Source organism: Leucopleurus acutus (assembly GCF_964270905.1).
Source record: "Leucopleurus acutus genome assembly, chromosome: 8".
Classification (NCBI taxonomy): domain Eukaryota; kingdom Metazoa; phylum Chordata; class Mammalia; order Artiodactyla; family Delphinidae; genus Leucopleurus; species Leucopleurus acutus.
In genome coordinates, this window is record NC_139151.1 from 97,823,287 (window position 1) to 97,838,704 (window position 15,418).

Consider the following 15,418-nt stretch of genomic DNA (forward strand, 5'->3'; position numbering starts at 1 on the left):
CCCTCAGGTCTAATTCTGATTGACTTTGATCAGATACCCATCCTTGAATCCATTATTGTTGTTTAATTGGCTCAGTCTTCTGTGGTTGACAGCCTCAATTATGTCCCCCAGTGATCCTGCCTCCTAGATTCATACTCTTGTTTTATCTTCTCCTCGAGTAACTTACTTCTAACCAACAGAATATGGCAATGTTGAGGGGTTGTCACTTCTGTGATTAGGTTACAAAGACTTTGACTTCCATCTTGCTAGCAGACTCTCTCTTGCTGGCTTTGCTGATGCAAGCTGCCATGTTGGAGACACCCACATTGCAAGGAACTGAGGGTGGCCAACAGCCACCAAGGAACCGAGACCCTCAGTCCAACAGCACTTGAGGAACTGAATCCTGCCAACAACTCTGAAAGTTAACGTGGAAGCAACTCCTCCTCCTTTGAGCCTTCAGATGAGACCCCAGCCCTGATACTTTGACTGCAGCCTCATGAGAGACCATGATCAGAGGACCCAACCAAACCCTGCCCAGATTCCTGACCCACAGAAACTGTGAGAAAATAATGTGTGTTGTCTTAAGCCACTAAATTTTGGACTAATTTGTTATACAGCCATAGACCTAATACACGTGGGTTGTGGGACTGCCTCTGAAGGGGTAGGTGAGGTCAGCCTCGTGTGAACCATGCGGAATGAAAGTAGAGAACAGCTGTCTCCCCAGAGGAAAGCTAAGGTGTAGTTACTAGAAGCAGGATGGAATTCAGGCAGGCAAAAGCACCTGATACCTACCTCATATATCTACTTGGGAATGTAAGGTAGCAGCTGCAAACATACCTGGAGATATATTCGGTTGGCCAAAAAGTTTGTTTGGGTTTTCTCATGTTATGGGACAACCCAAACGAACTTTTTTGCCAACCCCAATAGACTTGGGCAGCGATTCTTGCACAGGTGATGGTTGAAACTGTAAAAACGGATGAAATTGCCCTCGAAGAGAGAAGGGCCAAGGGCAGATCTCTTAGGAAGAGCAACAATTAAGGGGTAGATGGAAGAAGAGGCAAAGGTGAGTAGGTGAGGGGCAGAGGTATAGGATGATGTGCTCGATAGGGAACAAATTCAGCTTGTCTGGTCGCTAAGACAAGCATCTGAGGAGCTGCAGCACACTGTTAGAAATCTGGGCTTTCAGTTCGGAAGTTGTACATTGGGAAGTCATCAACGTAAATGAGAGTGTTAAAATCAGGTATGTGGATGATTTTGTCCAGTGAGAAGGCTTGAGGGGAGAAGAGGTCACGGACAAATCCTTGCAGAATGTGTATTTAAGCAGCAGGGGAGGGAAGAACACCCGTGCGAAGGGACCTGAGGAGGAATAGTTGGAGACATAAGAGGCAGTTCAAGACTGGTCTAGTCTCCCAGAAACCATGAGCATTTCAAGACTGACACAGTCAAGAGAGGCAAAAGGTAAAGAGAGGTTGTGTGCGACGAGAATCGAGAAGAGAATGATGGGCCAGGGGTGGGGAGGTCCGCGGTGGTCCTAGTGGGAAACATTCCAGGGGAAAGTAGGGGCAAGAGCCAGGCTGCATAGCTTTAAGAGTGGGTGGGACATGAAGGGGAGAGGCGGCAAACTGACCAGCGTTGAGAGAAGTTTCACGGTGGGTTATGGGAAGATTTGAGCATACCTGTAGGCTGAGGGGGAAAGTCTGGGCTGTGCCTTTCCACTCCCATCTCAGGGTAATTTCAGTTGACTTCCTTGAGTTCTGTTACAGCTTTCTGAGATGACAGGGTCCAAAACTGTCCACAAACCTTTGTTGTAAAGAGCCAGCTAGTAAGTATACTAAGCTTTACCAGCCGTAGGGTGGTCTCTGTGGTGACCCCTCAACTCTGCCATTGTAGTGTGAAAGCAGCCATAGGCAATGTGTCACCAAGTGAGCAGGGCTGTGTTTCAATGGACCTTATTTACCAAAAAAAAAAAAAAAAAAAAAAGCCACACACACCAAAAACACAAAAAAAACCCCAACAGGCAAAGGGCAAGATTTCATCCGTGGGCTATAGTTTGCTGAACCTTGCTCTAGGCTCATGGAAGGGGATTGGAGATGCAATAAATGGGGCAACTGATGAAGCAAGGATAGCATCAAGACCTCGGGGAAATGGGTTTGCCTCCGAAAGAAGGTTCTTGCGTCTATTTGGACACCTGTCGTTCTCTGACTTTCCTCTTTATGTGTCTGCCTTGTAACCCTCAACTATGAGCACCTTGGGGCTAGGAATGTTTCCCAGCAATGATTCCAGAGGCTTCCACACAGGAAGCCCTCAGACACATAATCAGCTGAGAGGAGACACAAAGGCTCCTTATTGTGGAAGAAGGGGAAAGGAGAGAGACACATATGGAAAGGCCTGTGTCACCTCTGAGTTAGGAGCCATGAAGCCGAGTTCCCTCCACTGATGTTTAAGCAGAGAGGCAACATGTCTCTAATATTAGTTTCAGACTGCGTCCTTCCAAGAGGCAGAGGACTGAGGTAGAAGGTCTTGCTGTCTCACAAGTGGTATACTGGAATCTGGGGAGGACTCCGGAGATTAGGGAGGAGGGCAAAGGGCCACCTCCAGAAAGATCCTGGACATACTGTGGGATGGTGAGGAAGAAAGGGTACTGCAAAGCCCAGGAGCACTCTGGAAGTCCCGAGGGGGGAAGGGGGAGAAAAGAATGTAAGAGGGGCTGGGGCCAAATAGCTCCTGGGTACCTTTTTTTTTTTTTTTTTGGCCGCACTGTGCATCATCTTAGTTCCCTGACCAGGGATCGAACCTGTGCACCCTGCTGTGGAAGCACGGAGTCTTAACCACTGGACCACCAGGGAAGTCCCTTGGCCTCCATTTTAAACTCCTGAGATGGGATGGGGCTGTACAGAGGTTTAAAAGGTGGTAAGTGGAAAAGGAAGCCTTCTTTATGCAGCTCATACCTGGGCATAGGGAATCCAGAGACTGGAGACTGAGCTGAGAGAGACCAAAGAGAGTCCATCCCCTCGCGGGGAACCAGAGTCCACTCTGCCTTGGGAAGGGTGTTTGTGGAACACAAATGGCGGCCTTCAGACTAAGGTAGAAGCTGCAGAAACCTGAGGGTGGAGGCACTGGGGTAGCTTGATGAATAGGTAGGAGGCATCTCTTGGCAGGGGAAAAGGGTAAGGGCACCTTCAAGAAAAATGATGTCATTGGAGCTGAGCCTAGCCTAGAGGGAAGTGTTCAAGCCCTCCACAACCTTTCTCAGCCTGACTTTCCATCCTTGCTATTCTCCTTCCTATATCCTAGGTTCCTACTGAATTTACAACCCATTCTAAGCACATACCACCATTTCCCCACCTTCCAGCCTTTGTGTTGTTTCCTCTCCTTGCCATTTCCTGGTCTTCCTTCCTCCCATCTTCTTGTCTTTAAATCCTTTCTGGTCTTCAAGTCTTAGATGCTACTTCCTCCAGGAAGCCTTCTTAGATTCCATTCCCAACCGGGAGCAATCCTTCCCTCCTCCGAACTCTTTGTCTGTCACCAGAGAAGTCATTTAGCAATTTTCACCTGTAATAAAGAAGTGCTGAGGACAGAAGCCATTCTCCAGGCAGCTCTGTGCCTTCCCCTTAGCCAGCGCACATTACCCAGGCAGACGCCCTCCACAAGTGGGGACTGGACAAGGGTCTGTACAAGCTCAGGCAGGTGCTCCAGTCCCTTTTACCAGCTCCTGGGGCTGTTCTGTCTGCTGGGTTAGGGCCCTGTATGCACCAAGCCTGTAGCTACCAGAATCCTGGACACCCTGCACCCCTCCTCCTACAGAAGCCCCAGCTGCTTGCTAATTCTGCTTCCTGCTTTTAACCCAAGGATAAACCCAGGCTCACTCTTCTGTCTCTCGGCTGGCTTTCTCTCCTCATGGTGGGGAATGCCACAATGGGGCTCTTAAGCACATTGATTTAGGAAACAGGCTCTGAGCTACCTATGTTCTTACAACCCAGGAGCTCTGGGTATTCACGTGCTGGTTGGACAGCCTGTCTGCCTCTCCCATGGAGCTGGCTATCCCTTGGTATCAGCCATATTGGCTGATTTCAACCCCAGTTCACTTTTGGCCTGGGCTAGAGAAGTGCATTTAGTGAATTAACTTAATGAAGTATGCGTGGTGGGCGTATAAGAGCTCCAAAGAGATGCACTAAGTTTATTGTGTTAAATTGCTGTGTGCCCTTGGGCAAGTGACACCCCCCACCCTAACTCCTGTCGATATCTTGGCTTCTATCTTTGAAAAAACAAGAAGGTTGGGCAAACTTGCAAATCCTGCTAGCCCTAATCTTCCGTGTGTGTCGTGGGTGTGTGTATCTCAGCTCCCACAGAGCAGATCGACAATCATAAGAAAAGGGTTTCTGACAAAGGTGACAGGGATTCGAACATTTCCTAGGCGTTGATGCCCTTGGTGATTTGCAATTTGCATCTGGGAGATTTTGCACCTGAAGACAAAGAGAAAGGATTATTTTTTTTTAAGAAGATGTTGGGGGTAGGAGTTTATTAATTAATTTATTTATTTTTGCTGTGTTGGGTCTTCGTTTCTGTGCGAGGGCTTTCTCTAGTTGTGACGAGCGGGGGCCACTCTTCATCGCGGTACGCGGGCCTCTCACTATGGCGGCCTCTCTCGTTGCGGAGCGCAGGCTCAGTAGTTGTGGCTCACGGGCCTAGTTGCTCCACGGCATGTGGGATCCTCCCAGACCGGGGCTCGAACCCGTGTCCCCTGCATTAGCAGGCAGATTCTCAACCACTGCGTCACCAGGGAAGCCCCAGGATATTTTTTTTTTTTTTCCCCAGCAAGATTCCTGGGATGTTGTTCTCCAGCAGGACCACAGGGATTCTGGGCCTGCGCTGTCCAGTATGGTGGCCACTGGCTACACGTGGCTATTTAAAAGTGATTAAAATTAAATAAAATTAGCAAGCCATTTCCTCAGTCATAGTAGCCACATTTCAAATGCTCAGTAGCCACGTGTGGCTACATGTGGCTAGTGGCTACCATATTGGATGATGCAGTATAGAGCATTCCCATCTTCACACAGAAACTTCTATAGGAAGTTCTGGATCAAACTTTTGTAAATCAGGAAACTGAGGCCCAGAGAGGCGACATGACCTGGCAAAGCATGTTATGGCAGATCTGGGCCTAGAACAAAGGTACCCCGTTCCCAGGCCTGACTCATTGCCCTACCCCCTGCTGCCTCCTTCCTCTATGCCCCTCTGGGCTCCCAGCTCAGAGCCCCTCGTGGGTCCAGCACAGGGCCAGGCGGCTGCGTTGGTTGGTCCCAGGGGGTGTTTGTGACTGAGCAGAGCTCCAGATGCTGCACATTCCTGGTAGGGTCAGACCTGCCCTGCGGCGATCAGGGAATCAGCCTCTCAGAAGAGCCTCAGATATCCTTTCCGGAGCTGCCCTCTTCCTGCCCGGCCCGGGGGGCTGGTTGGTTCAGGAGCGCTCTCGGATCGTCTTGGGTGAAGCTGAAAGGCTGCATGGATTCCCTGTTGGAGCGGTACTTCTGCTCAAGGAGGGTTCGGAGACAGGCAGGAAATTGCACCTCTTGCATCTTCTAAGGTCTCCAGGTCCAGCACGAGGGGCATCTGGGAACAGGGTTTCTGCCAGTCCACCCTTGGGGCCGCATTTGGCGGGAACCGGATCTGCCCTCACCTGCAGCCCTGTGGCGGGTGTGATGTTAAGGGCAGGGAGACCGGCGTCCGGGGGTGGAGGTACGGGGGGCTGAGAGGCCAGGGGAGGGGGCGCCCGGGAGCGCCCAGACCTCGCCGGCTGCTGGGAGGCGGAGGGGATGGGGGTTGGGGGAGAAGAGGGGAGCCTGGCAGCCAATGAGAGGGAGGATCTCGTTTCAAAAGGGTTAACCCACAGCCAATGGGAGCCTGGGGGAGCGGATCCTGCTCCCTCCATTCAAGAATCCCAAGTATTCAAGATGGACGGCAGGGAGTGTGGAAGGAGAAAGGGGGCGAGGGGGGAAGAGCGAGATCGGCAGAGGCCAGGGCGCGGCGGCCGCTTGGTCCCCGGACCTACCTTGGTCCCGGCCGGCGGGCGGAGGGGCGGCCGCCGGGGATCCGAGCCCGGCCCGGGAGAGGAGCCGGCGGGGCGCGAGAGGGCGTGAGAGAGGGGGTGCGAGGCCAGGGAGGGAAGCCAAGAGGGAGGGAAGGGCAGAGAAAGAGCCCGGGAAGAAGGAGGTGGCAGGCAGAGGAACGTAAGGAAGCGCACTGTGTAGGTATCTGAGCGCCCTGAGGGGTAACGCCACCGATTTTCGGTTTTATTCTCTCGGTGAGGGGAGGGGGCTGGTCTGGGCTCTTCCCTTCGTCTTCCTTCCCCCTCTTCGTCCTCCTCCCCTCGTGGGCATCCTTCCATTTGTTCCTTTAGCAGCGCTCGTAACTGGCGAGCAGCAGGCACGTCGTGCTGGGGCGGCTTCGCGGTCCTTTTCCCGCGGGGCGGTGGTGCGCAGGGGAGGGCGGCTGCTGCCGGGCTGAGGCCGGGCCGTCTGGGGCCGGGCGTGCCGGGGACTTGGCGGGTGTGTGCAGAGGGAAGCGCCGTGGCCGAAGGGCTGCAGCCGGGCGGGGAGTTGTGCATCTTGAGAAGTTGTGGATGAGCCAAGGGGCTGTGTGTGCGTGTGAGGCCCGCTCTTGGGCTGAGAGTTGTGGGGTTTTGAGGGGTGTGTTCTGTGGAGCAGCTGTGGCTTCGCACTCCGGGGCTTGCTGTTTGGCTGAGTGTGTAGTGAGGGCTGAGTTGTGCAGCGAGTGTGGCTGGGAGTTTGCGTGTGCGCGCGTGTGTGGTCCAGCCTCTAGGTGTGTGTGTGTCCTGGGGGGGGCACCGTTGGGCGTAGAGGGCGAGCGCGGCCCCCTCCCCCCACCTCCCCCTGCCCCTTTCAGCCCATTCACGGAACGGGGCTTTCAGGACCCTCCCGGGCCCCTCCCCCTCCAGTCGCCATGGCTGCGGGGAGGGGGGAGGAGACAGTCAGGGCCAGCCCCTGCCCCTGGCGCTCCAGCTAACCCTCCACCTGCCCTTTCTCTCCCTTCCGCAGGCTGGGCCCCATCCCCCGCTGCTCCGGGGAGCAGGGCCCGGAAGATGGTGGCCAATGAGGAGGGGGAGTGGAGAGAACTTGAGCCGGGGCCTCCCCTCCCCCATTTCCTCCTCGGTCTCCACACCCGCCTCTGGAAGGAGCTGGGGGATGGCTCCTGGGCCCACGCTGGGGGACGGGCCCTGCTGGCTGCTGAATCGCAGGGCCCGCTCTGCAGTGAGTTGGGTGTGAGAGCCGAAGGGACCTTGGCCCCAGCCCCGTCTCCCTTCTCTCCCCCGGGAGAGATCTGGGAACTCCTTGGTGAGGAATCTTCCCCTCACCTCCAGGAACTTGCTGGGCAGTCCTACCTTTGCTCCTCTGCCCCCTGTTGGCATGACCCAGTTCCCTGCTGGGACTGCTTTGCTCAACCCAAGAGCAGAGGCCTGGCGACTGGCCCTAGTGGGGCCTGGGTCCCCGTTAGAACGTTTTGCAGATTACAGGAACAAACTCTGCCTAGGAAGGCGGGAGAGAGGCTCTCCTGCTTCCTGAGGGGGTGGGAGGGGGCCGGAGGGGAAGCCCAGAGGAAGAGCTCCCAACTGGGAGTCTGTCCGCCATTCCTCCGGCTGCCGGCTGTGGAAGGCGGAGGTTATCTCCTGGAGGCCTTCCCTGTTCGGTGCACCGGGGAGTTACCCCACAGCCCCTGACCCTCTGGGCTGCACACAGTTCACCAGGTCAGAACTGGAGCTGAGCTTCCGGGGCCACAGCTCTAGCCAGGAATGTGCCACCCTAGAGCTCTGCCTGGCTCTGAACCTTTGGCTGGTGTCAGGATTGTTTATCCAGGGTTTAAGCCCGTTAGACCAGGCAGGATGGGGAAGTTCTGGGTGAGCTGAAAGCTCCCTAACTGGAGTCCCTGGATAAACAAGAAACAACTCAGATTCTGATCCCACTGCCAATGAACGCCTGTGTCTAATGGTGAGGGAATCAACCGCACCGTTTCGTTTAATGCTGAGCCCATAAAGTGGATTTAATGACCTCCAGGAGGAGATGCAGAGGTGGGACTTTACCTGCAGCTTCTACCTCCAGAAGCACCTCCCCTCCTGTGCAGCCTGGGGACCCTGCACCTTTTCTCCACCATCCCTCTGGTCCTGAAGGTTCATCTGAGGCTGTCCCCTTAAGGCCTAGAACTTCCCTTTATCTAAACTAAAAAGGAGAGCGAGCTTTGGCATAGGGAGGAAGAGAGGGTTCTCTGGTCCTGGTCAGCCAGCTCCTCTCTGGAGGGAAGCTGCCGGAGATACAAATCCAGATGAACACAGCTTCGTGTCACCTCCAGATTTGGGGGGTTTCTACCGCTCATTTCCTGTGAAGATTGAGTGCCAAGCTGCCTCCTTGGACCCTGTGCCCCCAGCCCCAAAACCTCAGGGAAAAGGTGGTCTCAATGCTAGGAAGGGCGTGAGGAAGAAGGCCAGAGGAATGGAGGGAAAATACAGGATCTACGCTGAGAACGGAAGAGAAGGGAGGAAAGCTGTACTGAAGATGAGAAAGGGCAGAGGGAGGCCAGGAGAGCTGAGTGGCCCGGGGACTGGGAGAAGGGGCGAGGAGGCAGGGCCGGCATGCCTCTGCTGCGGGCCGGAGCTCTTTTCACATTGTGCTACTGTCTGCGCCTATCACTAGCAGTGCAATGTTAAAAGGGCATTGGCCGCGTAGTGCTACCCAGCGCCAGCTGCCTCCTCAGCGTTGAGACTTCCTCACCCAGAATCCTCCCTACGAGTAGTCCTACGAATAGCTCACATTTACGGAAGCGCTTCCACGTGCAGTCCACGTGCTGGACACTAAGTACATTATGGTGGACCTCTAATGACTTTGGCAAGTAACACCCCCATTTTACAGATGAAAATACTGAGAGTCAGCAAGGTTTCAGCAGAGCTGCCAAAGTTTTACAGCTCTTAAATTGCAGAGCCTAGATCTAATCCTGTCCTAAGCCTGACAGCTCACCAGTCTCTTTGGAGAGGCTTGAGTAGATTCTCAACTGAGATTGCCGGAGCTGAGGGGTAGAGGGTTTTGATGCCACCTGCTGGTTGTATGAGAGTATCTTCCAAAGGTTCAAGCCTTTAAGGATACAAGTAGTGGCTTGCTGGCTTAGAAGGAGGAGTTCCCAGACTCAGTTTGGGATCGGAGTGTGGGTGGATAAGATTGGGAGAAGCACTGTTAGGACCAGAATAGACCTCCATGAGAAAAAGGGGATGCCCAGGAAAGGAAAAAGGGCTAACCTGAAAGGACTGCTCCCTGGGGACAGGAGCTCGTGTGCCCCTGGCATTCCACACCTGCAGCTCCTTCCCTGGCTCTTGGGCAGGAAAAGGAGACCTCATCTCCACCTGCAGTTCCCAGCATGACCCCTCTTAGTCACAGGGTATTTGACAGTGGTGCTTCTCCAGGGCACACCTGTCTGGGCATCCAAGATTCGGACAGCACTGCCCACGGCCTGATCTTGAAGATTAATAGGATCCCTTGAACCCAACTCGCAGAACGATTCTTCCGGGAGAGACTGCAAAGAACTTGAGGGCAATGACTGCCAGTCACTTCCCTGTTTCCCACAGTGTCTAGTTGGCTTAATAAGTAAATTGAGAGAGAGGCAGATTTGGGGAGCTTTAAGAAGGTGGCTAGTTTGTGTCTGACATTCAAAGTCAGAGATTTTCAAGGACAAGCCTTCCTGAACTTTGGTGCAGGAAGTGGAACTGATAGGGACAGCGTTTCTGGGTCGCTTGCTGGAACCTGAGAGAAGGCTTTAGGCATCACCAGGCATGTGGGAACTGAATGATGGGACAGACCCCCATCAGGCCTCTCAGATGGGGGTGCTGGACATCATTCCTTCATGGCTTATTTGCCTTCATCTAGCACCTGTGTCTTCCAGGTCTCTTCCTCCCTTCTGCCCAGACAGCCTCTCCATCCTGACGTTGAAAACAGTATTTGAGACGGTACAGTTAGCTTCATGTTCCTTTTTTTTCATTCTTAACATTTCTATTTGAGCCTCTTCTCTGGGCACAAAACAGCCATTTGGTGATGTGACTCCACTTATTAAGAAACAAGAAAATTTCAGTGTTTCCTCAATGCCCTTGAGATGAAATTCCTAAGTGTATTATGGCCTCTGCCTGTCTTTTCTGTGCTATCTCATCACCCACTTGCATCTGGGCTCCAGCTTTGGAAACTTTCATTTCATCTAAACTTGAGCCACTTAACACACAGTTCTCTCGGCCTGAAATATCCCCCTCCCCACAATCTTCCTCTCTGCCCACGTAACTTCTTTTTTTTTTTTTTTTTACTATAAATTTATTTATTTATCTTTGGCTGCGTTGGGTCTTCCTGCCTGCGCGCAGGCTGTCTCTAGTCGCGGTGAGCAGGGGCTATTCTTCGCTGCAGTGCGCGGGCTTCTCTTGTGGAGCACGGGCTCTAGGTGCACGGGCTTCCGTGTGTGGCACACGGGCTCAGTAGTTGTGGTGCGGCTTAGTTGCTCCGCGGCATGTGGGATCTTCCTGCACCAGGGCTTGAACCCGTGCCCCCTGCATTGGCAGGCGGATTCTTAACCACTGCGCCAGCAGGGAAGCCCCGCCCACCCAACTTCTCATCCTTCAAGTGCCGTCATAGTCATCACTCTGCAAAGCCTTCCTTGACTCCTTAAGTCTAGGCTAAGCCCCTCCTACAAGCTCCCGAGCTTACTCCCCCATCCCCGCTCAGAGCCCTTGTCACCCACTGGAATTGCCTGGTTCTCGTTTGTCCTCGCGCTAGACCGAAAGCTCCATGAAGTCAGGCCGTGGCTGCCTTGTTCTCCACTGCATCCCCAGTGCTGAACAAGGCCTGGCAAGTAAGAGGTGCGCTTACAAATAGTTGCAGTATCAATAAATGAATCTGTAAATAACGAGCTAGCTTACAAAAACAATGATTTTCATGATGCGTCCAATCCTCCCTGCAGACGTCGGTGACCTCACGAAAATAAGATCACATCACTGCCAAAAACTGCACTTGCGTCACGTGCTTGCATTGATGCTGCAGTTTTGAGCTATTTTGTTCCACTTTGTATCAGCTGCTAAGGCAGCACCTTGGCGGATCGATTTTCCTTTTAGCTTTACGTGTGGCCATGAGCCGACCAAAACGTTCCAGAGCCAGGCTGAAAGGCAATGGGACCCAAGAAAACCCTTGTTCTGGAATAAACCTCTTCCAGGTGCCCGAACCAGGCAAAAGCAGATTCACTGTCAAGGGCTCCAAAAGACAGGAGCTGTTTTGGATACTCCAGCTGGAATACCACTCACAAAAGCCATCTCTTATAAGCAAAACCTCACCTGAATCTCCATCCCCTGGTGTCTTGCCATTGACGAAGCAACTGCTGCCCCCTAGTGGTGTGAAGGGACAGGCCTGGGATGGGGGTGTTATGTGACGGGTACGGTACTTGCACGAGGAAGAAAAGTCAGAGGACCGAGTGCCTCACAGTTGCTTTCCCCTTTTTATTAAAAATAGACTCAAACACTTTATGTATCATACAAAAGTTTCGTTCGCTGGTGGCAGCCACGAGGAAGCCTGGCCCCGTAGCACTGATTTCCCGCCTTCCCCCCAAGGGACTGGGTGCCAGGGAGCAGTGGCTGGGCCTCGGAGAACGCCCACAACGCCTGCTTGCTCTGGAATCTGCCCGCTGGGGGTGAGGCTGTTCCAGGGCAACTCTCCCTACCCCACGCAAGGGTCAGATACTTGAAAGTGCCTCTTCAGTGCCAAGATAAACAAGTGGAGTGAAATGGAAACCCCTGCGATTCTTTTATTACCCAGGGCCTGGGATTTGGGATTTCCACCCCCAACGAATCCTTGCTTCTACAAACAGGGGTGGGGAAACTTCACCCTTAGAGACTCCGGGATCTCCCGGTGTCTGAGGCCAAAATTTCACTCCATCTCAAGCCTTTTCCCACCTGCTATTCTGTGGCCTAGGATCTACCAGTCCCATGACTCAAAGTTGGTCCTCTGTTCATTCACAGAGGTGGAGCAAACACCGATTCCTCCCGTGGTCCTCTCTGCCTGAGTCTACGCCCCGCCATCCCCTCAATTTTCAGGACCTTGGGGCTAGAAGGCCCCATAGCCAGCCCTTGCCCCCAGTCTGTCTCCCTGGCTGCTGCCCACTCCTGAGCCTTCAACACCCCTGGGGTACCCCAGGGCCCCGTTCCAAAGGGGCCTGGGAGTGGCGAGGTGGAGGCGGGGGAGGGGTTGGCGGGAGCCGGGTTCCCCCCAGGGGTGGGGCAGTACTCATGCTGGTATGGACGCTTCGCAGGGCCAGGGGACAGGGGTGGGGAGGGTGGGGCATGCGGAGGAAGGGCACGGCCTGCCGGAGCCCCTCAGTCCCAGCCGTTGTCCTTCACCATGTGTGACATTTCAATGATGTACTTCCCTTCTTTGTACTTCTGGCTCGTCTCAAAAGCTTGTTCCTGATGGAGGGGAAGCCGTGAACGCAGGACAGAGCAGTTCCCTCCCAGGCACTCCTGCTGCCACCTGTGTTACCCCTGATCCCCAACCCCGCTACCCTCGACCCAGTCCAACCCACTGCTAGCTCCCTCTCCCCTCTGGATCATGCAAAGACCTAACATGTGGGCACCGGGGCTTGGAGGGCCATGGAGACTCCACTTCAGAGGGTGGCCCTGTCCCCCCGGTACTTACATATTTCCAGCCGAGGGTGGTTTTGCAGCTCTCGCAGAAGATATCAGCTACCGAGTGGAGCCCCGTGAGCAGGAGACGCTGCTCAGCTGGCCCGCAGCCCACGTTGACCCTGTCTCAGGAAACAGGAAGGACCCAGGACCCAGTGGGGTCGCTCTGTCAGCCTAGACCCCGAACAGCCCAAAGGACCTTCCATCTGGAGAGAGCTTCACCCTCCAAATGGAAGCCCCTGCCCTCAGCAATCCACCCTTTTCTGGCTAGTGCCTGGGCCTTTTTCTTCCGGTGCTGGGATTCCCCGCAGAAGAACTGTAGACTGAGTTCCTGAACCACTTCGCAAAAGGAGAGGCCAAGGCAGCAGGTGCCAAGCCGCCTTCAGATGGCTCACCCTGTTTCTCCCAGAGGAAAATTATTCACAACACAAGCACACATGCACAAGGAGAGAGGGAGACTTACACGGAGTTAAACAGGTAGGCTCGGCCGTGGCTCCCTTGGAAGGACTGTGGAGACATAGGACAGACAGTGACTACTGGGTAGCCCTTGACCCCAGGGTTACCCTTGCCCTGAGTCACCCCGGGACGCGGAGGAGGGAGGCTGGACTTCGTTGCCTCACCCCTAGGTGATGTTTGGACTACCCTGGGGGGAGAGCGGAGGGGAGTGGCAGGCCCCCACTTGGCGTACCTTGGAAATAAGCTCATCGTGTTTGGCCAGGTGTGCACGGCAGTGGACGCAGCTGTAGGTGCGGTGGCAGCGGGGCAGGTAGCTGCGGAAAGTCTTGGTGGGGAGGCAGGCAGGGGCCGGGCCAGGGTCGCAGCTGGGCATGACGGGCTGGAGGACGATGCCCTGGCGGGCAGGAGGGGCTGGTGCCGTGCAGCTCCCACACAGACGGTCGCAGGTGAAGCAGCGGAGCAGGTTGGCTAGAGCCGTGTTTCAGGGCAGGAGAGATGTGGGGGGGCTGCCCGGCCAGGGCCCCCCCAGACGTGAACCAGATAGAAATGGAAGTCACCTGGGAAGAGGGGAAGGTGCATCAGGAGAGCCGAGACCACGTGAGGAGCCCCTCCTGCGGGGATGGAGAAGATGGGGCTCTGCTCACCTCCACCCCTACTTCCCCCCACATCGCCAGCAACCCTCCTCAGAGTCCGGTCGCACTGGGTCTCCCTGTCCCCTGGATGACAGTCTGCTCTGGCAAGCCTGGCAGCGGATCCAGGCCTCTAGCCCAGGAGGTGGTGTCTCTCCCTCCTGGGGCGGGAGCAGCCTCCACCATTTTCCACCGAGAGCAGCCCGCCGGCACCAGCGCTGCCATGGGAGCAACGTCATTTGCAAGCGTTCTTTCCTTGGTTTTCAGTTCTTTTTTGAGGATCTGCGTCCCACATGCACTGGTAGGCTCTGTGTCTCTGGAGCTCAGAGCCTTTAAAAAGTTGGGGGTGCCTGGCAGTTCTTCTTTCTCATGGCCTCCGTTTGCAATATAATTGGTCCATCACACATTTTGTGTGGGAGGGAGGGGCGTGATGAGAAAGGGAAGGAGAGCAGGCAGGCAGGTACACACACTCCGCTCCAGCCCTCTTCTGGGGCTGGAGTCCTGCATTCTGGGAACTAGAACTTGATGGATGTCTCATCGGGTACCAAAGACCTCAGACGTGGCTGCTGCCCGGTCTTGCACCTTGGTCCACTCCTTCTGGCCCAGAAGCAACACTGGGCTTGTCTTCTCAGCCTCTGAGGCCCTCGGTCTCTCTTTCCTGCCCTCTGTAATGGCTGCCTCAGCCCTCGGTTAGGGACTTGGGCACCCAGCCTAGGAAAGAAACTCTCTTTGCTTCGGGCGCATCTGACAGCTGGAACCAATGGGCAACGGGGACTGTGTCGGGGAGGCCAGCGCTCCTGAGCTGTGTCTGCAGGGTGGAGCAGCGTCTAAGATGGGCAGCAAAAGTGGAGGCTCTTATTTTCAAAACCCGTGCTTTGGGGCCCAAGGCAGAGGATGTTTCTCTTCACCTTCTCCTAAGGGCAGGACAAACAGCAGTGACTCTGTGGGTGACATGAGATAAAATAATTGCTGGGTCCTGATTAAGAATTTTGAGGAAGATGCCCAGACTCCAGACCCAGAATGGCTGAGGGTGCTGGATAACGAGGGAGGTGTCCCCTGTTGGTTCTGATAAGCGAGTGAGCGGCTGTCTTCTCCCTCCTTCATGGGGCCTTCAAGCCCGTGGTGGACGGTTCAGCCCAAGTCTGGTTCCGAGATGCCAGCTGGGTGCTTTGGCAATGCTAGGCCAGTAGGCAGAGCAGAGGCAGTGGGACTGAGCAAGCCAGGGCGACGGGCTCTCATCCTGTCCTCTGCGGTGGCCGCCAGCACCCCTGCTGTTCCAGTGCTTCCTGGGGCCCCAAGGCACTCTCTCTACAAAGACCCCCTGGCAGAGACCATCTTCAGATTCAGGTCTTCTCCCCCTGCTGGGGCCCAGGAAGACACCGTGGGCTGTGCTGAGGGTGACACTGGGCTCTGGCTCTAGGAAACGGGCCTTCCTCACCAGCAGAACACTCTTCAGCCTCCACTTCACAGGTCTGCCTTCAACTTTGCCTGCAGGCTCCCCTCTGACGCGCTCCAACTAACACACCTTCGAGGCGCCTGGGGAGGGGGCCGGGTCCTAGCTCTCAGACTCCTTCCCCAGCCTCCAGCACGCCTCCCTCCCTCTCTCTCCCCTGCTTCCCCATCCAGCCCAGGAGAGGCTGCACAGAAGGCCGGA

General features: G+C 55.0%; 1 protein-coding gene across 1 annotated transcript; it reads right to left on the reverse strand.

Annotated features, from left to right (window-relative positions):
- Window positions 1-11,780: 11,780 nt before the first annotated feature.
- On the reverse strand, window positions 11,781-13,508 carry YPEL4 (yippee like 4; the record flags this gene model as incomplete). Its single annotated transcript, XM_082844235.1, has 4 exons — window positions 11,781-12,463; window positions 12,693-12,801; window positions 13,143-13,186; window positions 13,368-13,508. The coding sequence occupies 4 exons, from the start codon at window positions 13,506-13,508 to the stop codon at window positions 12,374-12,376; spliced, it is 384 nt and encodes a 127-aa protein (XP_082700361.1). The 3' UTR covers window positions 11,781-12,373.
- Window positions 13,509-15,418: the final 1,910 nt, after the last annotated feature.